The following is a 23,591-nucleotide window of genomic DNA, read 5'->3' as shown; positions in this document are numbered from 1 at the left end:
AAATTTATTGCTTATTTATTTATTATTATTTCTTTTTTAAAATTTCTTTTTGTGTTTGCACAGTATGTTGTCTTTTTGCCCATTGGTTGTTTGTCCATCCTGTTGGATACAGACTTTTGTTGATTCTATAGTGTTTTATGTATTTACTATGAATGCCTATAAGAAAATGGGTCTCAGGGTTGTATTTTACTTTGAATTTTGAACTTTAATTGGAACATTTCCATTCTAAATTGTATTGCAGCCACTTTAGTTTTGGCTGTGAGTCAATCTTTTTAGAACATCTAAGTTCCACTGTGTATTGAGAATAATTAAAAAGTGTCATCCAATTACTTCCAGACTTAAACTAATAAAAGTAAAGACTAAAATTATTTTTCTTTTTATCAAGAATTCAAATTAAACTCATCTGTCTTCCAGGAAAAGATATGTGAGCTTTGAAGTCCAAGCTAACTCACAAATGGCCTCTTCCCTACTGCTGTGAGATCGCTGAACCGATCACATCTTTAACATCCCCTTTCTGATGGTGCTTCCACATTCTTGATTTCTGAATTCTACCTCTTCTGCTACTGTCACTTGTTAAATTTCATTTCAAGATTCAAGTACATATATTATCAAAGAATATATAAATTATATAACCTTGCGATTTGCTTGCTCATAGGTAGCCACAAAGCAAGAAACACGAAAGAACCCCATTTAAAGAAAAAAAATAAGACCAATACTTGATGCGCAAGGGAAAGGAAAAAAAATACAAATCATGCAAGCAATTGAAGTGAACAAAAACATTTCAAACCAAGATTGAGTCCTCAGATCCGAACCCTGGAGCAGCCTGGAGTAGGCCCAAAGCCTCACATATCAGTTCATCATAATAGTGGGCACGGAGCACAGCAGCCAGGGCTTCAGTTTGCATTACTATACTTGGCACCATTCTGTTGTTCTGTGCTCATTGCTGTATTTTTTGTTGCCATGGGTACTATTTATTCTGCAGGCTTTATATGAACACTGAATATCATTACACCCTGTTGTCCTTGACAGAAAAACCCAGTTAAATCTGTAGGTTTATTTGGAAAAGCCGCACTGTGACATCAATGCAATGAAATTTGTATGCCACGAACAATTGAATTTCAAATTCAATATTCTGTATTGATATGCTTCAGTTTTTTTTTACATTTGTACAATTGCTCATTCCAGTGGATAAATTATGCTGGAAAATAGTAGCATATTAACTGCATTCACTATTTAATAATATGCAAATAAGCCAGTTAAGTTCAGTCTATTTTACAAAAAAAGACTTGAGTGGACAATCTCAAGAATTTGCTGGTCATTTTGTTCCACTCCACCATTTGCTTAATATATCATACAGCATTTTAACGTCTATTATCTGTGAACTTGTCGCAGGAAATTAGAACTAAAAATTTGCAAAATACTAGCTTGATAAAGATGTGATGATTATTCATGCAGAACTGTTCACCCTGAAAGATGAGGGAAAATATCTTTCAAATGGTGCAAGATAGTCTGGGCCAGCGAGATCCATGCCCATTGTGGATGGCTTTTCATACTTAATGTAATGCATAAAGTTTTTCCTTTGTAAAGTCGTTATCGGGGATGGGGGAGGGGTTAGGTTACTAGAAAATGGCCCTTATTACAATTTTGTCCATACTATGAAGTCCTACAAGAAATGAGTGCTAAAAGAAGTTTGTTTTTTGTTTTTTTAATTTTCTTTTTCACATAAATTTTGCAAGAGTGAATTTTTCAGTATCCCTGATGTTTTTATGGCGTTCTTTCAGGCAAAGTTCTGTAACCTGAACTGCCATAAAGTGCGAGTTGCCTGTATGAAAACTGAGAGGCAGCAATTAATTCATAGATTGCTTATCTAGGTGTATTTTGTTTTATTCTGCAGTGACATATCCTGAATTAAAATACTTTGCAAGGTTTGCATTATTTTTGAATTCTACGTTCAAATAAAATTTTGAACATTTAACAATTACTTTGTGAAGAAATGAAATGTAATATAATTAAGGTTTGTCAGAAATACAGTTTTTGACAACTTTTTTGAAGGTGTAAAACTTGGGGCAGAACAGAAGAGGGCCAAAGGAAGAAGTATGCAGCTGAAGGTTTTGTCCCACTAGAAGATCAAAACTGACCAAAATGAAAAGCTTGAGTCACAGGTCCAAAGAAAGGTCCTCAACACAGTCAAGCTCTCATGGTTTTAAAGACTTCTGGTCTCTTCTCAGCTTCACTCTGCAATGACCTTTTAACATGTCACTGAGTGGGTAGACCATTGCACATCAGTTTGCAAATCCTGATGATCTACATGGGTATTGATAGAACAATAGTAAGAGTACTAAATCCTGTGGAACACCATGTCACACTGTGAGCCTTTACTTTTGGTTTTTGTCCAGCAGGTGTACTGTCAGTAAATGAAATGTGAATTACTGTGAAATATTTTATTTAACGTTGACTGTGGTTTGGCTTGCACACAAATGTGTATGTGCATTTCTGACTCTTTTGTTTGCTATGTGACACAGCTTTCCTTTGAAGGGGGAAATTGAAATTTCAGTTAAAATGCAAATATGATATTAATTTGACAAAGTCATCTTGCCAACATTTAATGAGAAGTCAATTTTTCAACAGTCTTTCATTGAAAATAATTCACAAGAGTTAATGATGATAGTTTATTATGGTTTTCCCTTTTACTATTTATGGTTTGAAAACCCCATGCCCTGTTCTTAATGTTTGCCTAGAAATTAAACATTGCATGCACTTATTATTCACAATTTAACTGCAAATTGGTATTCCCCCTGAATTCCCCCCTCCCACCCCACAATTCTGAATTGTAGTAAATGACCATTTCTTGGTCATTCATTCTCAGTCTGGAAATTCAAAGTAGTATTTTAGACCATAGACCATAAGACATAGGAGCAGAATAGGCCATTTGGCTCATCAAGTCTGCTCCTCTATTCAATCATGGCTGATCTATTTTTCCACTCCTCAGCCCCACTCCCCGGCCTTCTCCCCATAATATTTCATGCTGTGTCCAGTCAAGAACCTTTTAACCTCTGCCTTAAATACACCCAGCGACCTGGCCTCCACAGGTGCCTGTAGTAATAAATTCCACAAATTCACCACTCTCTGGCTAAAGAATTTGCTCTGCATCTCTCTTTTAAATGGATGCCCTTCTATTCTGAGTCCATGTCCTCTCGTCCTAGACTCCCCCACCATGGGAAACATCCTTTCCACATCTACTCTGTCTGGGCCTTTTAATATTTGGAAGGTTTCAGTGAGTTTCCCCCGCCCATCCTTCTAAATTCCAGCGAGTACAGACCCAGAGCCATCTAGCGTTCCTCATATGATAACCCTTTCATTCCTGGAATCATCCTTGTGAACCTCCTCTGAAGCCTCTCCAATAGCTAGCACATCGTTTCTTAGAAGAGGAGCCCAAAACTGTTCACAGTCCTCAAGGTGGGGTCTCGCCAGTGCCTTATAAAGTCTCAGCATCACATCCCTGCTCCTGTATTCTAGACCTCTTGAAATGAATGCTAACATTGCATTTGCTTCCTCACCACCAACTCAACCTGCAAGTTAACCTTCAGGATGTTCTGCACAAGGGCTACTTTGCATCTCAGATTTTTGGATTTTTCCCCCCGTTAAAAAAAATAGTCTGCACATTTATTTCTTCTACCAAAGTGCATGACCATGCATTTTCCAATACTTTATTTAATTTGCCACTTTCTTGCCCATTCTCCTAATCTGGCTTTCTGCAGTTTTCCTGTTTCCGCAGCACTACCTGCTCCTCTACCAATCTTCATATCATCTGCAAGCTTGGCAACAGAGCCATCTATTTCATCATCTAAATCATTGATACAGAGGATGAAAAGAAGCGGTACCAACACCAACCCTTGTGGAACATCACAAGTCACTGGCAGCCAACCAGAAAAGAATCCTTTTATTCCCACTTGCTGCCTCCTACCAATCAGCCAATGATCTAACCGTGCCCGTAACTTTCCTGTAATGCCATGGGCTCTTAACTTGGTAAGCAGCCTCATGTGTGGCTCCTTGTCAAAGGCCTTAGACTCCAAATATACAACATCCATTGCATCCCTTTTATCTATCCTACTTGTAATCTCCTCAAAGAATTCCAATAGGTTTGTCAGGCAGGATTTTCCCCTAAGGAAATTATGCTGACTTTGTCCTAATTTGTCCTGTGTCACCAAGTATTCCATAAACTCATCCTTAACAATTGACTCCAACATTTTCACAACCACTGAGGTCAGGCTAACTGGTCTATAATTTCCTTTCTGCTGCCTTCCTCCTTTCTTAAAGAGTAGCATTTTCCAGTCCTCTGGCACCATGTCACAGTCCATTGTTTTTTGAAAGATCATTACTAAAGCCTCCACAATCTCTACTGCTACCTTTTACAGAACCCTAGGGTACAATTCATCTGCTCTGAGTGACCTTGGGTCTTTCAGCTTTTTGAGCACCACCTCCTTTGTAATAGTAACTGCACTCACTTCTCTATGTGTATGCTATGGGCAACAAAGGTGCCCTACAGAGATTTTTGTCACTTCATTAGCTACATGGGAAGTACTGCATGACTGAAGGATGACTAATATTGTGCCTTAATTTCAGAAGGACAACTTGGAACAAGCCAAGGAACTACAGGCTACTGAGCCTTAAAATGCTGATGGGGAAATTATTGGTAGGAATTCAGAGAGACAGAATTTATTTCCATTTGGAAAAACAAGAGACTGCTCAGGGAAAGTCACCATGGCTTTGTGCATGGCAAGTCATGTACCTGCCAAAGGGTTTCGGCCGGAAATGTCGACTGTGCTTTTTTCCATAGATACTGCCTGGCCTGCTGAGTTCCTCCAGTATTTTGTGTGTGTTATTATGAGCTTGAGTTGTTTTGAAAAGTTGACCAAGGGGGTTGATTAAAGACAGAGCAGTAAATGTCTGCATAGCAAGGTCATTGACAAGCCCCACATACTAGGCTGGTCTGAGAAGTGGAACACATGAGATGGCCAATTGAATATAAAATTAGCTTAGTGGTAGGAGTCAAGAGCATAGTGGACAATTATTTTTCAGATTGGAGTCCTGCGGCCTGTGGTGTACCGCAATATTTGATGCTATTTGTCATGTATGTTCAAGATTTGGATGAGAATATAAGGAGTATTTGCTGGCGATGGTAACATTAACACCAATGAAAATTGTCCAAGATTACAATAGGATATTGATGGTGAACACAAATTATTAACTGGAATATAAGTAAGAGAAAACTGGTGCCTTTTAGAATGTTAAACCATAGTGAATGATGAGGTCCTGAGGATCGTTGTTGAACAGAACGACCTTGAGGTACAAATACATAGTTCACTGACAGTAGCAATACAGAAAATAGTGAAAACCTCCTATGGGATGCTTGCCTTCATTGGCCAAAGCATTGGGATGTCTTTTTACATGTCACAGTGCACAGCACTGGTGCACTACAAGGCTGTGCACTTAGCCCCCTGCTCTACTTGCTTTATACTTATGACTGAGGCTAAGCATAGCTCCAATGCCATATTTAAGTTTGCTAATAACACCACTGTCATTGGCCTAATCAAAGGTGGTGATGAATCAGCATATAGGAGTGGCATTGAAAATTTGGCTGAGTGATGCCACAACTAGAACCTCTTGCTCAATGTCAGCAAGACCAAGGAGCTGTTTATTGACTTCAAGAGGAGGAAACCAGAGGTCCATGAGCCAGTCCTTATCGGGAGATCAGAGGTGCAGAGGATCAACAACTTTTAATTGCCTGGTGCTCTCATTTTAGAGGATCTGTCCTGGGCCTAGCACGTAAATGCAATTACAAAGAGAGCATGGCAGCGCCTCAACTTCCTTAGAAGTTGGCGAAGACTCAGCATGACATCTAAAACTTCCATGAACTTCTGTGATATGTAGTGGAGAGTATATTGACTGACTGCATCACAGCCTGGTGTGGAAACACTAATGTCCTTGAACGGAAAATTCTACAAGTAGTGAATATGGCTCGGTCCTTCGTGTGTAAGGACTTCTCCATCATTGAGCACATCTACAAGGAGCGCTGTCACAAGAAAGCAGTATCAATTATCAGTCCATGTTCTCTTTTTGCTGCTGCTATCAGGAAAAGGTACAGGAGCCTCAGGACCCAAACCACCAAGTTCAGGAACAGTTATTACTCTTCAATTAGCAGGCTCTTGAACCAGAGCAGAAAACTTCACTCAACTTCAGTTGTCCCATCACCCAACTGTTCCCACAACCTATGGACTTACTTTTCATCTCATTTTCCTCAATATTTAATCCTTATTATTATTATTATTATTATTGCTTTTCTCTTCTATTTGTACAGTTTGTTGTATGTTGCACATTGGTTGTCTATCTTGTTGGGTACGGCCTTTCACTGATTCTATTGTGTTTCTTGGATTTACTGTGTACACCCATAAAAAATAAATCTCAGGGTTGTATATGGTGACATGTACGTACTTCAATAATAAATTCACTTTGAACATGTCTGCCAAACATTGATTGGGCCATGTTGGAATATTGTGTGCAGTTTTGGTTGCGAAAGTACATGAAGGATATAATTAAGCGAGAGAGGGTACAGAAACAATTTTTTAAATTTATTCATTTACAGGATGTGAGCATCGCTAGCTAAGCCAGCATTTATTGCCCATCCCTAGTTGCCCTTGAGAAGGTGGTGATGAGCTGGCTTCTTGAATTGCTGCAATCCCTGAGGTGTAGGTACACCCACAGTGCTGTTAGAGAGAGAATTCCATGATCTTGACCCAGCGACAGTGAAGGAACGGCGATATGTTTCCAAGTCCGGATGGTGAGTGAACGTGGGTCTGGAAGGTGCTGCCTTAGGAACTTTGGTGTGTTGTTGCAGTGCATCTTGTAGATGGTACACACTGCTGCAAAAATATTCACAAGGGTATTGCCTGGATTGAGAAATTTAATTTGTGAAGTGAGATTGGATAAATGGGCTGTGTTTTTCTCTGAAGCAGAAAAAACTGAGAAGGAAGTTGTTGTCTCCCTGCACTGTACTTTCTCTGTATTTGTAACACTTTATATTCTGTTATTGCTTTCCCTTGCATTTCCTCAAAGTTGTAATGAATTGATTGTGTTATCTATAGAAGCTTGTCAAAGTTTTAGATAATGCATTGAATTATGCACACTTCTAAGAAAGTAGAGGAGCTGTCATGCCTTCTTTGTATGGCACTTGCGTGCTGCTCCCAGGAAGGATCCTCTGATATAACACCAAGGAATTTAAAGTTACTCACCCTCTCCAACTCCAATCCCCTAATAAGGACTGGCTCCTGGACTTCCAGTTTCTTTCATGATGACACAATTGAAATTATGATATAAATAAGATAATAAGTGGGGTGTGTTTACTGCAATGAGGATCTCTAAGAACAAAAACTAATTCTCTAACATGAGAGGGAGAATGTTTGAAAGGTAATGAAGACTTGAAGACTTATATTTTTGTAACCTGGTGTCAGTTCAACAATGGTGACATTGTGGGAGTTTTAAGAAAATTGTAAACAAGTTAACTTAATTCATCTGAATTGAGTTTCAACATGTTTAAGAAGAAATGGAGTTGACATTTTGGATCATTTTTTTATAAAAAGCTTGTCACAACTTGGCAAAGATACAAAATAATAATGTTTCAAGTAGCAGAGAAATAGATAAATGGAATGTGTGAAGTGCGTATTAATAGGAGATGGAAAGAAACTGAATGACACATATGGGTTGGTTCCCTATGGAGAAAATGTTAGATATACAAAGTGCATATTTCCATGGGTTACGCTTTTTTTGCGAAGCAATTTAAAAAAATAATCAGCAACACACACACACACACACACACACACACACACACACACACACACACACACACACACAATGCTGGAGGAACTCAGCAAGTCAGGCAGCATCAGTGGAGGGGAATAAACTGTTAATGTTTCAGATTGGAACCCTTCATCAGCACTAAAAAGGAAAGTGGGCAGAAACCAGAGTCAGGTGATAGGTGAGACCTTCCTCCTACTATCATTTTCTATTTCCCATTCCGGTTACATCTCACCCCTTCACTTCTCACCAGCCCATCTCCCTCTGGTTTCCCCTTTCCTCCATGGTCCACTGTCCTCTCCTATTAGATTCCTTCTTCAGCACTTTAACTCTTCCACCTATCCCCTCCAGCTTCTTACTTCATTCCCCCCCCCACCCCACCCAACACCCCCACCTTCCCACTTTCCTATTCTGGCTCCTGCCGCCTTCCTTTCCAGTCTGAATCAAAGGTCCTGACCCCAAACCGTTGACTATTTATTTCCCTCCATAGATGCTACCTGGCTTGCTGAGTTCCTCCAGCATTTTGTGTGTGTTGCTTAAGAATTCCAGCATCTACAGAATCTGACGAAGGGTCTCGGCCTGAAACGTCGACTGCACCTCTTCCTAGAGATGCTGCCTGGCCTGCTGCATTCACCAGCAACTTTGATGTGTGTTGCTTGAATTTCCAGCATCTGCAGAATTCCTGTTGTTTTTATCTATAGAATCTCTTGTGTTTAATAAATAATCAACAGTGACATCTTGCATGGAGAAAAGCATCTATGTACCGAAGTTGCGCAGTCTACAATAGCAACCATTTTAACCACTTGTGACACTGAATTTGTTGGCTGAACCCATGCTTGAGAACTATTCATTGTACCACTTTGATTGCTGTGCTCTTACAGCTACCCTGATATTAAGTTACAATTAATAACAACAAAAAAAACCTGATGTTATTTTTATCATTATTGAGTTATCAGTGCATACTATGTTTTATGCCTGCTGTTTCTCCAATATTTTTCTTTCTCTTCTCTAGGGTGCAAGGGAAGAAAGTGTCCACTTACTGCGGCGTTTCTATAAAGTAAGGAATAGCATGACATACCATGTTTCAAGCTTTTTTTGCATGCTGGATTTAAAGTAATATATTCAGATCCTAAAGAATGTTTCCATAAAAGTAATTTTTTTTAAGGTTAAAGTATAAACAATGCACTGTCAATGTTTACTTGAAGTAGGTAGGGAGTAGTAGTTTTTTCATAATGGTGTTTATTTTTAAAGTTTAAGACAATGAAGAATGAAACAAATGAAAATCCTGTTTGGGAAAAGAGTAGAACTCTTGTGTAGTAGCAACTCTGGAAATTTCTTAATCAAAATAACATGGAACTTGAAGGTCTTCATATGGCCAGCAGGAATAGTGCACATGAACAAAGCCGACCTGTTTTTATTCTGCCACTATCCAGAGCTACTGTAGCCCTCCTGATTTGTTTCTTTCTCCCATTATCCTCACTCTTGCTCTATGATGGTTTATGGCTATAATCGGTTAACTACCATTGGAAAATCTCCGGTTTCTACATTTGTCCATCTTTCACCTGAGTTCTGACGAATGGCCATTGATCAAAAACATTGATTCAGTTTTATGCTCCTTGAGTGCTACTTATTCTGCTGAGTTCTTCAATCATTTTGAGATTTTGCTTCACATCATCTTTGTCTTAATCTTCCTTGTTATCTCTTTGTCATTAAGTCACTTCTGCCATCCAACACTTTTTTTTGTTCTTAGCCTATGCATTAATGTTCTGGCTCTGTTTACACTTAAAATCTCTTTATTTCTGGTGTCTTCCTGTTCTGATTTTAGGTCATTGACCTGAAAAGCTTTCTCTTTGCTTGATTTTCTATGTGCTTTGAATATTTTCCTTTACAGTAATGTTCTAAAATACAGTTTCTATGCCATACAAAGGCTATTTTGTTTTTTTTTCATATACAAACATTTTAACTGCTTTCTGTTTGGGAAATTTCATATTCATTTTTCTAGTTTATTTTTTTATTTGGTTGGAGTCATTTTGTGAGTATTTCTTTCTTTACTTGTCTAGCCTGTGGTTGGCAGCCAATTCTGAATTTATTCTGCAGAAAAGGCATCATGTTTCTTCGCTAAATCCTAGACATTTGGTAATTAAAACGAGTTCAGTTCAGATATTTTTGTGCACAATCTTGAACTTTAATAATTCTATTCATTCCCTGCAGACAATCTTTATTTATATGTGCCCATGCTAATCCAGTAGCATTGCCTATGCTCACAGTATTTACCACTATGGAAGTACTTGGGCAGCAAGTGCATTGGAATATCACCATACTGCAGGTACCCCTGCAACTCGCACACCATCTTGACTTGAACATATCTCACCCCTGCTTTACCAACACATTGTCTAAATTCTGGAACCCATGTTTACTGTGGGACTACCTTTCAAAGACGGCTCAAAGTATAAACATTATGTCATCCTGTAATGAATGCACACAGAATTTTCTAACAGTGGCAAGGATTTCAAGTTCAGGAAAAGTTGATGGATGAAAACAGAACATGCAGAGGTGCAGTTGAAATTTGATAGTACCAAAAACTTCAAGAGAAATTGAGTATTTTGTGGATAAAGAGAGTGAAGATGAAAATCATAAACGTGCAGATTTGGAAATCTAAAATGAAAATAAGTGCTGAAATTATATTTTTCTCTTTCCAGAAATGCTGCCTGACCTGTTAAGTATTTCCAACATTTTCTGTTTTATTTCAGATTTCCATCATCTGCAATTTTGTTTTAATGAAACTGAAGAATGTATGAGATGATAGAGTGACATTCTTTGAACTTGAGACTGACATGAATGATTGCAGTAGTCTTTTCAAATAATATTCTCATGTGAAACATCTTGAGAAGTTCACTGGGCTGGCTTCCAGAGTAGAATAGTTCCTGATCATAGTCAACATATTTTTCTTGCCCGCATTTGCTAGGTATGAAGAAATCAATTGTTGTACTTTGTCTAAAGTAGCACTATGCCCCGTGAGACATGAGGTTTTTGGTTCAAGTTCCATTTGGAGAATTAAGCACTTAATATAAGCTATAATATAAGCTATGGAATCTCTTCACTGTTGTGGATGCAGGCTTTAAATGAGACACAAGTTTTTTTGTGTGATCTGGAGGAGCTCCATTAAAGAAGAATAGGTTGATTCCTTGTAGTCCTGATCAACGTTTATCTCATTCATTGCCTGAAATGTGCATGTACATTTCTTAACTGCTTCATTTCCTACAATACTAAAGTGACTGTGCTGAGTATGTCAGAAAGGATTTGGGGACATTTGAAAAATCTGAAACATAAATTATGTAACTTTCTACTGTGCCATTTCAAGTTTATAGTTTTATCAAATAAGCATTTTATCTTAGCAGTTTAAGTTCAGTATATTTAAAAAATACAATTCAGTTCAAGTACTGAGGTAATACAGATGAGGAGTTTCACATTTATAATAGTTAACAAAAGAAATTCAAGTACAGAATTAATTTTTGAAAGTAAACTTAGAACTGATGACACCAGTAGAAAATGGTCCATTTAGAGAGAATTTACACCCAGACTTGTGATTCAGCCAGCAATATATGTAGCAGTCACCACAGACATTCCGACATTCCAGACTTTGGGTAAGGTCTGTCCACAATGTGTGATGAATATTATTTTCCTGAAACTGAAGCATTTCTTAACCTAACAGAGCAATTTGGTTAGACTTGATCAGGTGTGCAAACTAATCTGGCAGATCGAACAATGAATCAGTAATTTCCCTTGATTCCTTTAGGATCTTAAAAAGTATCAATATCAGCCTTGAAAATACACTTGAGTCTTTCTGCAAATTCTAAAGATTGGTGTTCATAAATGGGTGAAGCCCATTCTGAGTATGGTCTTAAACCTGCAGGAGAAAAAGTTCCTTGGTTTCTAACCTATAAAGCCTACTCAGGATCTTTTGTTAGAAAAAGATAATTTCTCACTCTTTTAGTATTTGGCTCTCACCAACTTAATCTCTCATTTATTTTATCCCAAGTCAAATTAGTGAATCTTTTGATGTCTTGTGTAGATTGCATTTATATTCTTAGTTTTGTATAGAAAATGAAGTAACATGCAGTGCATCTGATATAGTGTGAGACTTGTTTGCAATTACAGAAAGACTACTTTTGTTTATACTCCATCCTCCTTGCAATTAAAGTCAGCATATCATTTGTCATTCAGATTTTCCTGTATGAGTCTAGTGATCAAAGAGAGTGCTTTATTTCTCCAAAAAAAACTTTGTTTGAAGTTGTTCATTTAATTAATGTAATTTAATTAAAATGTGAATATTAAATAAAATCTTTTATTTAAAAAAGTCACTTACTTCACCCACTAGGTTTGGTAATACCATTCATATGGCAAGTATGCATCCATGTAGTGAATGTGGCTTCACTAGGTATGTCATTTATGGCTGTTTTAAAGCTAAGGGACTACTCTGGTCCCTCAGCTCAGTATATTTTAGAATGTTCTTGTATTAAGAGGTAGGTGAAGCAGGAGATGTGTCCACTCATATCTTCTAGCATGCTCTGTATTTCTGTGCTGCTATATGAAGGCGTCAAAGTTTGGAATGCACTGCCATCGGTTCTTAAATTGGCCTGTGATTCTCTGAGTGTCATTCCAATAAGATTTGATATAAATACAAGGTTTTTTTTGCTTCAGCTTTTTACATTCTTGGTTTTTGTATCTGATAGGAATGTATAATAATGATAGTAATTAAAAGCATTACAGGGCTTGAAGAGCTAAATACTGACAAAGTAAATATCAAAACAATTGATATGTGAGCATGATTATAGCATTTGCTAGAGATGTTGGTGATGAAAGACAAGATCTTCGTAGAAGAACAAAACTTGATTTCCTGGAACTTTCAACTGGTTCTCATTCCTCAAACTAAGACACAAAGCATGCTACAGCAAAATGGTTTTACTTTGGGAGAAAAAATACCACAGCACCACATGTATTCCAAAAAAAAAAGGACTATTCTAATTACAAATGTCTGTTTCTAAAATGGGGTTCTCGTTCCTTTTCAGAAATGTGCCGATCATTTCTAAGAATATCTTATCATGTGTAATCAACTTTGAATCAAAGTTGCCATCTTTGCTAGAGAACATATTTTGGAGCAAGGGGTAGGGGTAAACCTATTAACGCCCAAACAACAGGGACACATTTTTGCAGCATATTCAAAATGTTGGAGGACCTGCAGAAGGGTTTTAGTCTGAAATGTCGACTGTACTCTTTTCCTAGATGCTGCCTGGCCTACTGAGTTCATGTAGCATTTTGTGTGTGTTGCTCCGATTTCCAGCACCTGCAGATTTTCTCTTGTTTGTGGTAGGGACACATTTTTCTTTTGTTTAAGCAACTTTACTTTCAAAGTCTCCTTTCAAAACCTGAATACTGCCAATTTAACATCCCACAATTCCTCTCTCTCTCCACATGCACGCACGCGCATAACAGGGAGAGTGCGCCTGCGTACTAAATACTCACATAGTCCAAATGAACAGAACTCAACAGGCCATTTGCGCCCCCCCCCCAGCTTGCTCTGCCCGAATGTGATTGCACTCATTTGATTTTGAGCTCAGCTCCACTTTCCTGCCTGTTACTCATGACCCACAGCTTCAAATAGATCAATTTTATTTTGTCTCAACCTTGAATACATTCAATGATTCAGGTTCCACAGCTGCTGGAGGTGGAAAATTATGAAGATTCATGACATTTCAAGAGAGGAAGTGCCTCTCATCATAATTGTATTTTTCCAATTTCTGTAAATTGAAAGAGACTCAAATTTTATTTTGAACATGAGATTCTGTAGATGCTGGAAATCCAAAGCAACAGACATAAAATGCTGAAGAACTCAGCAAGTTAGATACCATCTATGAAAAGGATAAAAAGTAAGCTGTGAAAATAATAAAAAGATCTTGCATGAAGAGTTCCTCCACAATATTTTTGTGTATGTTACTCAAATTTTATTTTGCTACTGGGAATTAACAATTCACTGTGTTTCTGTGTAAAGGTAACACACATTAGGAGATAAATAAACAAAAAGCAAACAGAATTCTGAATATATTCTATATATCAGTCTGCATCCTTAAGGAGAGAAACAAAGTTAATTATACTTTTTTCTATCAATGACCTTTCCTTGGAACCCTTCAAAGGAAAACAGGACCATTCCTCAACAGCTTGAGATCAGACCAGGGAAGATGTGAGCATTTGCTTGTGAAATGGAATAGTACAAATTATGAGTGCGGTCCCTCAAATCAAACCATTGCTCACATACTGAACTAACTTTCCTGCTCTTCAAAATGTTGCCATCAGGTCCTTTACCTTACTTAAGGAACAGAAAGAACCTATGTTAAATACATTGCTATGATTGTCCTCGCAGGCAGTCAGCACAGCTACACTCAAGGATATGTGCTTTGCCCACTGCTCTACGCTTGTGTCTGTGTGGCTAAGTTTACCTCAAACGGCATCTATGAATTCACTGATTGTTGGCAGAATTTCAGGTGGCGATGAGGAGGTATACAAGAGTGAAATAGATCGGTTGGTTGGTTGACTGATGTAACAACAACCTCACACTCATCTTCAGCAAAATGAAGGAATTGTTTATGGATTTCAGGAAGGGATAGTTGGAAGACCACAAAGCAATCCTATTTGAGGAGTCAGTAGTGGAAACGGTGAGTAGCTTCGAGTTCCTGAGCATCACCATCTCAGAGGATCTATTCTGGGCTCAGCCCATTGATGCAATTACAAAGAAAACATGCCAGTGACTCTACTCCATTTAGGAGTTTGAGGGGATTTGGTATGTCACCAAAGCATCATGTTAATTTCCACAGAGGTACTGTGAAGAGCATTCTTACTGATTATGCCTGGTCAAGCTCCTCCAATGCCCGGGATCACAAGAAGCTACAGAGAATTGTGGACTGTGCCAGTTCCATCCCCGCCGTCAAGGATATCTTCAAAAAGCGGTGCCTCAGGAAGGTGGTATCCATTATTGAAGACCCTAACCATCTGGGAATGCCCAATTCGCATTACTAACATCAGGGAGGAGGCGCAGGAGCCTGAAGACGCACACTCAATGTTCTAAGATCAGCTTCTTCCTCTTTGCCATCAGATTTCTGAATGGTGCATAAACACTACCTCATTAATCATCTTTTTGCACTATTTATTTTGTAACAGTGTAATTTTTAGTTCTTGTACTGCTGCCACAAAACAAAAAATGTCACATATCAGTGATAATATTCTGATTCTGCTTCCAAATGGCTAGATTTTTATGTTTTACTTGAGCTCCATTCTTCAGATTTAAAGTAAAATTCATATCCATTGATCCAAGTTGACTTGTCTATATTCTTCTAGGGAGAAGAAATCTTTCTCGATATGTTTGAGGATGAATATAGAGTCATGATGGTAAGTGACTGGCTGAGTTACCACAATATGTAATACAAGTGGTCAAGGTCTTTTACCTTAAATTCAAATATGTTTGAGCTTTGTATACCTGTGAGAGGAGCACTGAAAATCATTTGTATGTTTTCTTATTGAATTTATGTCAGCTCTGCACTCATCAGTGTCAAAAAAAAATTAAATCCACTGTGATTCAATGTTTTAAAACAACAAAATATGAAAACTTCCAAGGGGGATGAATTGTTTTTATAGGCACTGTAAATTATGCATGATCTTATAGTGAGCTGAAAATGAAAGCATAGAAAGTAGAAGGTCAAAGTCAAGTTTAATGTTATATGCACTAGTACATGTATGCGCAGGTCCAACGTAAAACTTACTTGCAAAAGCAGCACAGGCATGTAGCATCATATAAGCAGCAAAAACATAAACTAACATGAATTATACATTGTCTTTCAAGAAAGAACTCATTTAGAACAAAAGAAAGTATGTTTTAATGCAAAGTGATCAATGTGTTGCTAAATTGCAGTGATTCAATCTCATTGGCTCTCCACTCGGCTTTGGATCATCTGGACAATAGTAATACATACATCAGGCTGCTGTTTATTGATCACAGCTAAGTATTCGACACAATGATACTCTCAGTTCTAACCAAAAAGCTCCAAAATCTGGGCCTCTGTACCTCCATCTACAACTGAATCTTCACTTCCTCACCAGGAGACTACAGTCTATGCAGATTGGAAATAATACTCTTGCTGACGATCAACACTGGTGCGCCTTAAGGATGTGTGCTTAGACTACTGCTCTACTCTTTCTATGCCCATGATTGTGTGCTAGGCAAGGCTCGAACACTATCTACAAGTTTGCCAACGACAGAAGTATTGTTGGCAGAAGTTCAGAATTGCAGAAACAAAAAGGATGGGTTGGTTGAGTGGTGTCACAGCAACAATCTTGACCTCAATGTCAGTAAGACCAAGGGATTAATTATGGGCTTCAGGAAGAGGAAGTCAAGGGAAACCCCACCAGTACTCATCAAGGGATTTGAAGTGGAATGAGTAAGCAGTTTCAAGTTCCTTGGAAGATCTATCTTGGGCCCAACACAATGATACAGTTATAAAGAAGGCACAACAGTGCCTATATTTCATTTGGTGTTTGAGGAGACTTGGTATGTTACCAAAGACACTCGCAAATTTCTACAGATGTACTGTGCAGAGCATTCTGACTGGTTGCATCACTGTCTGGTATGGAGGGGCCACTGCACAGGATTGGAAAAAGCTGCAGAAAGTTGTAAACTCAGCCAGCGCCATCATGGGCACTAGCTTTCCCTAATGCCCTCTTCTCATTGCTACCATCAAGAAGGAACTACAGAACCCTGAGGCACATACTGAACATTTCAGGAACAGCTTCTTCTCCTCTGCCATCAGATTTTTGAATGGATGTTGAACCTGTGAACATTACCTCACTACTTTTTTTCTCTTTCTGCACTAAAACAAATGTATATACTTACTGTAATTTAGTTTTTATTATATATCGTAATGTATTGCTGCCACAAAACAAATTTCACGACATATGCCAGTGATATTAAACCAGATGCTGATTCTGAAAATGTGTCAACAGGAATGGGCCCAATGTTCACAGCTCTTGCTTATATGTTATAATAGCCAGTTTATTTGTTTATTTATTTATTGAGATATAGCACAGAGTAGGCCCTTTCAAGCCTCACTGCCCAGCAATCCCTGCGTTTAATCCTAGCCTAATCACGGAACAATATATAATGAGTAATTAACCTACCAGCTGATATGTCTTTGGACTGTTGAGGAAACCAGAGCACCCAGAGGAAAGCCACACAGTCACGGGGGAGAATGTTCAAGCTCCTAACAGGCAACAGTGGGAATTGATCCCAGATCGCCTGTCATCGTGCTAACCACTATGCTACCAAACCTCACTTTTAAAAGAATTGCCTTCCAATTCAGCTGTTAGTGAAGTGCGATTGTATTTAAGAGCAATGGTATAAGCAGCAAATATTTCAGGAGAAGTTAAAAGCAGTTGCTCCAACAATTGCACGAAGAGGAAAAACATTGATTGTAAATTTTCTGTATTTTGATTCTCTCAGGATTCTATGTCATTACTTAGAACAGCCAGAAGTCCACACATAGCACAGAGGAAACAGAAACTGATGAGAGGGATTCTTTGTTAACTAGTGCTAATTCTGAGGTTTTTAAAAAAATGTAATGTTGGGCAGTATGAAAAAGGAACTACCTGCTTTTTCTTTGGATCCTTCTATGAATAATTTGATTCATAAGTTTAAGCTGAGTCCAAACAAGATGAATGAGAAATACATGATTGAATACAGACCCATTATTTTCCCAACTGATAATTAAAGTTGATGTGATATCTACTGACATTAACTTGTTAAATATTTTTATTAATGAGGAATATTTAAATGTTCTAGATTCTGTTGTCTTTTCTTTATTCTCTAAGAGTAAACCCCTGAATGTTGAGTACTTGATGATGGATGCATCTATTCTGTTACCTCCTACTGGGACCCCACTAACTGGTATAGACTTTGTGAAGAGATTGCCTTGTGGCGATGTAGAAAGAACGAGACGGGTAAGCACTGGAGTGGTCAGAATGGATCAATTTGATTAGACTTTACATTCTTTTTCCAATTGCTTGTTATATCAAACTACAGAAATAATCATCAATCAAAATGAAATGTTAAATCGTTTACCATCCTTTTATGTTTCCTTAAATTCCTTAGTGAATCCAAAGTCTAGGAAAGTTTCTTTAATTGTGCATTGTACTTTACAAGCTCTGAGATCCCTTCTTAGAGGCATTTTATAATCTGTAAGGGAATATGATACTTTCTCTTCAAATTATTTTATAATGCGAGGTGAATAGTTACCAGATGAATGAGTTGATATCCAAATCTTTAATCAGTCAGCAAATTGAACTAATGTTCTGTTCGTGTTTTAGGCTATTCGGGTTTTCTTTATGCTTCGTTCTCTATCCCTGCAACTACAAGGGGAGCCAGAGACACAACTACCACTAACACGGGAGGAGGATTTGATTAAAACAGATGATGTATTGGATCTCAGTGAGTATTTTCAATCCATTGATCTCACTGCTTGTTCTTTTACTTTTCTCACTGCATCCTGGAATAATTTGTGGAGTATGTTACCAAGGTTGGAACGTTTTCACTAGGAGCAAAGTCCTAATAAGCTAATGTCATTTTCAGTGAAACAAGGGCTGAGAGAAGGTTTAATTGCAGTTTGTACCATTGAGAGGCCTAGAGAGCCCTATTCCACTGAGTTGAGGGGTTAAAAACCAGGTAATATAGTTTCTAAGTAGTTGTCTCAGATTAGAGGAAGTTGAAAAGAAGCCTTTCAACAATAGAATGATAGGATTGTGGAACTTTTTGAAAGGACAGTAAAGGCAAATATCCTCACTGCATTTAAAGAGTACTTTCAGTGAGTATAACTGAAGAGCTGTAACCTTCAGGACAACTGACCCAGTGATGGCAGAAGGTATTAGTCTAAGTAGCTGTTTCATTAACCCTCATGCATGCAGTGAACCATCTGATTTCTTCCTGCAACATAAGTTTTCTATGATATTGTAGGTAGATGTGGTCTACGTTGATGCTGTCGATTTCCAATGAAAATACTTCCTTTTCCATTTTTCTTAGTTGTCATTTCTGCCATTCTGTATAGAAACATAGAAAACCTCCAGCACAATACAGGCCCTTTGGCCCACAAAGCTCTGCTGAACATATCTTTACCTTAGAACTACCTAGGCTTACCCATAGCCCTCTATTTTTCTGAGCTCCATGTACCTATCCAGGAGTCTCTTAAAAGACCCTGTAATTTCTGCCGCCGGCACCCCATTTCACGCACTCACCACTCTCTATGTCAAAAAACTTACTCCTGACATCTCCTCTGTGCCTCCTTCCAAGCACCTTAAAACTATGCCCTCTCATGCTAGCCATTTCAGCCTGGGAAAAAGCCTCTGACTATCCGCACGATCAATGCCTCTCATTATCTTGTACACCTCTATCAGGTCACCTCTCATCCTCCGTCACTCCAAAAAGAAAAGGCCAGGTTCACTCAATCTGTTCTCATAAGTCCCGCTCCCCAATCCAATCAACATCCTTGTAAATCTGCTCTTCACCCTCCCTATGGTTTCCACATCCTTCCTGTACTGAACGACCAGAATTGAGCACAGTACTCCAAGTGGGGTCTGACCAGGGTCCCATATAGCTGTAACATTACCTCTCGGCTCCTAAACTCAATCCCACGATTATGAAGGACAATGCACCATTTGCTTTCTTAACCACAGAGTCAACCTGCACAGCAGCTTTGAGTGTCCTATGGACTGGGATCCCAAGATCCCTCTGATCCTCCACTCTGCCAAGAGTCTTACCATTAATGCTATATTCTGTCATCATATGTGACCTACTAAAATGAACCACCTCACACTTATCTGGATTGAAATCCATCTGCCACTTCTCAGCCCAGTTTTGCATCCTATCAGTGTCCCACTGTAACCTCTGACAGCCCTCCACACAATCCACAACACCCCCAACCTTTGTGTCATCAGCCAATTTACTAACCCTTCCCTCCACTTCCTCATCCAGGTCATTTATAAAAATCACGAAGTGTAGGGGTCCCAGAACAGATCCCTGAGGCACCACTGGTCACGGACCTCCATGCAGAATATGACCCATGTATAACCACTCTTTGCCTTCTGTGGACAAGCCAGTTCTGGATCCACAAAGTAATGGCCCTTTGGATCCCATGCCTCCCTACTTTCTCAATAAGCCTTGCATGGGGTACCTTATCAAATGCCTTGCTGAAATCCATATACACTTCATCTACTGCTCTACATTCATCAATATGTTTAGTCACATCCTCAAAAAATTCAATCAGGCTTGTAAGCTTAGCACAACCTGCCTTTGGCAAAGCCATGCTGACTATTCCTAATCATATTATGCCTCTCCAAATGTTCATAAGTTCTGCCTCTCAGAATCTTCTCCATCAGCTTACCAACCACGGAAGTAAGATTCATTCGTCTATAATTTCCTGGGCTATCTCTACTCCCTTTCTTGAACAAGAGAACAACATCCGCAACCCTCCAATCCTCTGGAACCTCTCCCATCCTCATTGATGATGCAGAGAACATTGCCAGAGGCTCAGCAATGTCCTCCCTCAATTCTCACAGTAGCCTGGGGTACATTTCGTCTGGTCCCGGTGACTTATCCAACTTGATGCTTTCCAAAAGCTCCAGCACATCCTCTTCCTTAATATCTACATGCTCAAGCTTTTCAGTCTGTTGCAAGTCATCCCTACAATCACCGGGATCCGTTTCCATAGTGAATACTAAAGCAAAGTATTCATTAAGTACCTCTGCTATCTCCTCCGGTTCCATACACACTTTTCCACTGTCGCACTTGATTGGCCCTATTCTCTCATGTCTTATCATCTTGCTCTTCACGTACTTGTAGAATGCCTTGGGGCTTTCCTTAATCCTGTATGCCAAGGCCTTCTCATGGCCCCTTCTGGCTCTCCTAATTTTATTCTTAAGTTCCTTCCTGCTAACCTTGTAACCTTCTAGCAAGAGGCTGAGAGTGAAGGAGTAAGAAATCTCAGAGAGAAGTCTTTTTTTTTAACACCGCTCAGGAAAAGAGGCTAGACTGCGCAGGCATGTGACGTAGAGCACCAAAGGTTTGAAAAGGAAAGGAATTTTCAATGGTCTTTTTTAAATCGAAACAAGAGGCCGAGAGTGAAGGAGTAAGGAATCTCGGAGAGAAGTCTTTTTTTTTTTACACTACCTCGGGGAAAAGAGGCTGGACTGCTCAGGTGCGTGACGTAGAGCGCCAAAGGTTTTAAAAAAGACCACCATATACAGCGGGCAGCGGAATGAGAGGGAGCAGAGTAGGATGGCTTTGGCTCAATAGGCTTCGACGTGAACAGGCAGAGGAGAGGGTAGGTTCCGGTAAGTTTTGTTTTGTTTGTTGAGAGAAGAGAGAATGCCAGGCAGGTTGTTGGAATGCTCCTCTTGCAGGATGTAGGAAGTCAGGGAGACCAGAGGTCTCCCTGACAACAACATCTGCAAGAAGTGCATCCAGCTGCAGCTCCTAAGAAATTATGTTGGGGAACTGGAGCAAGAGCTGGATGACCTCCGGATTATTTGGGAGAATGAGGTGTTTATGGATAGTAGCTTCAGGGAGGTAGTTACACCAAAGGAGCAGCGCACAGGTAATTGGGTTACCGTCAGGCGAGGGAAGGGGAAAGGGCAGGCAGAGCAGGGTTCTCCTGTGGCCTTTCCCCTCAACAACAAGTATACCGATTTGGATACTGTTGGGTAGGGGTGGTGGCGGGGTTGGGGGGGGTATGACTTACCTGGGACAAGCTGCGGCAGCCGTATCTCTGGCACTGAGTCTGGTCCTGCAGTACAGAAGGGAGGGTGGAAGAAGAGGAGAGCGGTACTGATAGGGGACTCGATAGTTAGAGGTACGGAAAGGAGGTTCTGTGGTCGTGACAGAGGCTCCCGGATGGCTTGTTGCCTCCCAGGTGCCAGGGTCAGGGATGTCTCTGATCGCGTGCACGCATTCTGAAGCGGGAGGGTGATCAGCCAGATGTCATGGTACACATTGGTACCAATGACGTTGGAAGAAAGAGTGGGGAGGTCCTGAAGAGTGAGTATAGAGAGCTTGGTAGGAATTTAAAAAGCAGGACTTCGAGGGTGGTAATCTCAGGATTGCTACCTGTGCCACATGCCAGTGAGGGTAAGAGTAGGATGCTCTGGCAGATGAACACGTGGCTGGGGAACTGGTGTAGGGACAGGGTTTCAGATTTCAGGATCTTTGGGACTTCTCCTGGGGCAGGTGGGACCTGTGCAAGAGAGACGAGTTACACCTGCACTACAAGGGGACCAATATCCTTGCAGGGAGGTTTGTTGGTGCTATTGGGGAGGGGTTAAATTAGACTTGCTGGGGGGTGGGAACCAGAGTGCCAGTGCAGATAGTGGAGCGGGGGTGAAAATAAATGATTTTAAAAGTTCATGCAAAGTCACAGATAGAAGGGTTGTATGTGGTGGTGGTAATCTTCTGAGCTGTGTCTGTTTCAATACAAGGAGTACTGTGGGGAAGGTTGACGAGCTGAGGGCCTGGATTGATACATGGAATTATGACATTATAGCCATTAGTAAAACTTGGCTACAGGAGGGGCAGGACTGGCAGCTTAATGTTCCAGGGTACCAATGTTTCAGACGTGATAGAGGCAGAGGAATGAAGGGTGGGGGGGGTGGTGGTGGCATTGCTAGTCAGGGAAAGTATTACAGCAGTGCTCAGGCAGGACAGATTAGAGGGCTTGTCTACAGAGGCCATATGGGTGGAGCTGAGAAACAGGAAAGGTATGACCACGTTAATGGGGTTGTATTATAGACCACCCAAGAGTCAGCGATAATTGGAGGAGCAAATCTGCAAAGAGATAGCAGACAACTGAAACATAAAGTTGTGATAGTAGGGGATTTTAATTTTCCACATATTGATTGGGACTCCCATACTGTTAAAGGTCTAGATGGGTTAGAGTTTGTAAAATGTGTTCAGGAAAGTTTTCTAAATCAATATATAGAGGTACCAACTAGAGAGGATGCAATATTAGATCTCCTATTAGGAAACGAGTTAGGACAGGTGACGGAAGTGTGTGTAGGGGAACACTTTGGTTCCAGTGATCATAACACCATTAGTTTCAACTTGATCATGGATAAAGATTGATCTGATCCTCGGGTTGAGGTCCTAAACTGGAAAAAGGCCACATTTGAAGAAATGAGAAAGGATCTAAAAAGCGTGGATTGGGACAGGTTGTTCTCTGGCAAGGATGTGATTGGTAAGTGGGAGGCCTTCAAAGGAGAAGTTATGAGAGTGCAGAGTTTGTATGTTCCTGTCAGGATTAAAATGAAAAAGAATAAGGAACCTTGGTTCTCAAGGGATATTGGAACTCTGATAAAGAAGAAGAAGAGAGATGTATGACATGTATAGGAAACAGGGAGCAAATAAGGTGCTTGAGGAGTATAAAAAGTGCAAAAAAAAACTTAAAAAGAAATCAGGAGGGCTAAAAGAAGACATGAGATTGCTTTGGTAGTCAAAGTGAAGGATAATCCAAAGAGCTTCTACAGGTATAGTAAGAGCAAAAGGATAGTAAGGGATAAAATTGGTCCTCTTAAAGATCAGAGTGGTCGGTTGTGTATGGAACCAAAAGAAATGGGAGAGATCTTAAATGTTTTTTTTTGCATCTGTATTTACTAAGGAA

General features: G+C 39.6%; 1 protein-coding gene across 6 annotated transcripts in view; it reads left to right on the top strand.

Annotated features, from left to right (window-relative positions):
- The window catches only part of clec16a (C-type lectin domain containing 16A), a 225,896-nt gene that overhangs the window by 124,528 nt on the left and 77,777 nt on the right, over positions 1 to 23,591 (top strand). For all 6 annotated transcript variants that reach the window (XM_072268940.1, XM_072268938.1, XM_072268939.1 and 3 more), the window contains 4 exons: positions 8,864 to 8,908; positions 15,241 to 15,291; positions 17,764 to 17,892; positions 18,259 to 18,379. In XM_072268940.1, coding sequence (XP_072125041.1) covers positions 8,864 to 8,908; positions 15,241 to 15,291; positions 17,764 to 17,892; positions 18,259 to 18,379 — 346 coding nt within the window. The remainder of the gene's footprint in view (positions 1 to 8,863; positions 8,909 to 15,240; positions 15,292 to 17,763; positions 17,893 to 18,258; positions 18,380 to 23,591) is intronic.

The sequence above is a fragment of the Mobula birostris genome, chromosome 9 (genome assembly GCF_030028105.1).
Source record: "Mobula birostris isolate sMobBir1 chromosome 9, sMobBir1.hap1, whole genome shotgun sequence".
NCBI lineage: Eukaryota > Metazoa > Chordata > Chondrichthyes > Myliobatiformes > Myliobatidae > Mobula > Mobula birostris.
The sequence above is the reverse complement of the archived record's forward strand: the minus strand, read 5'-3'. Positions and strand labels throughout refer to the sequence as shown.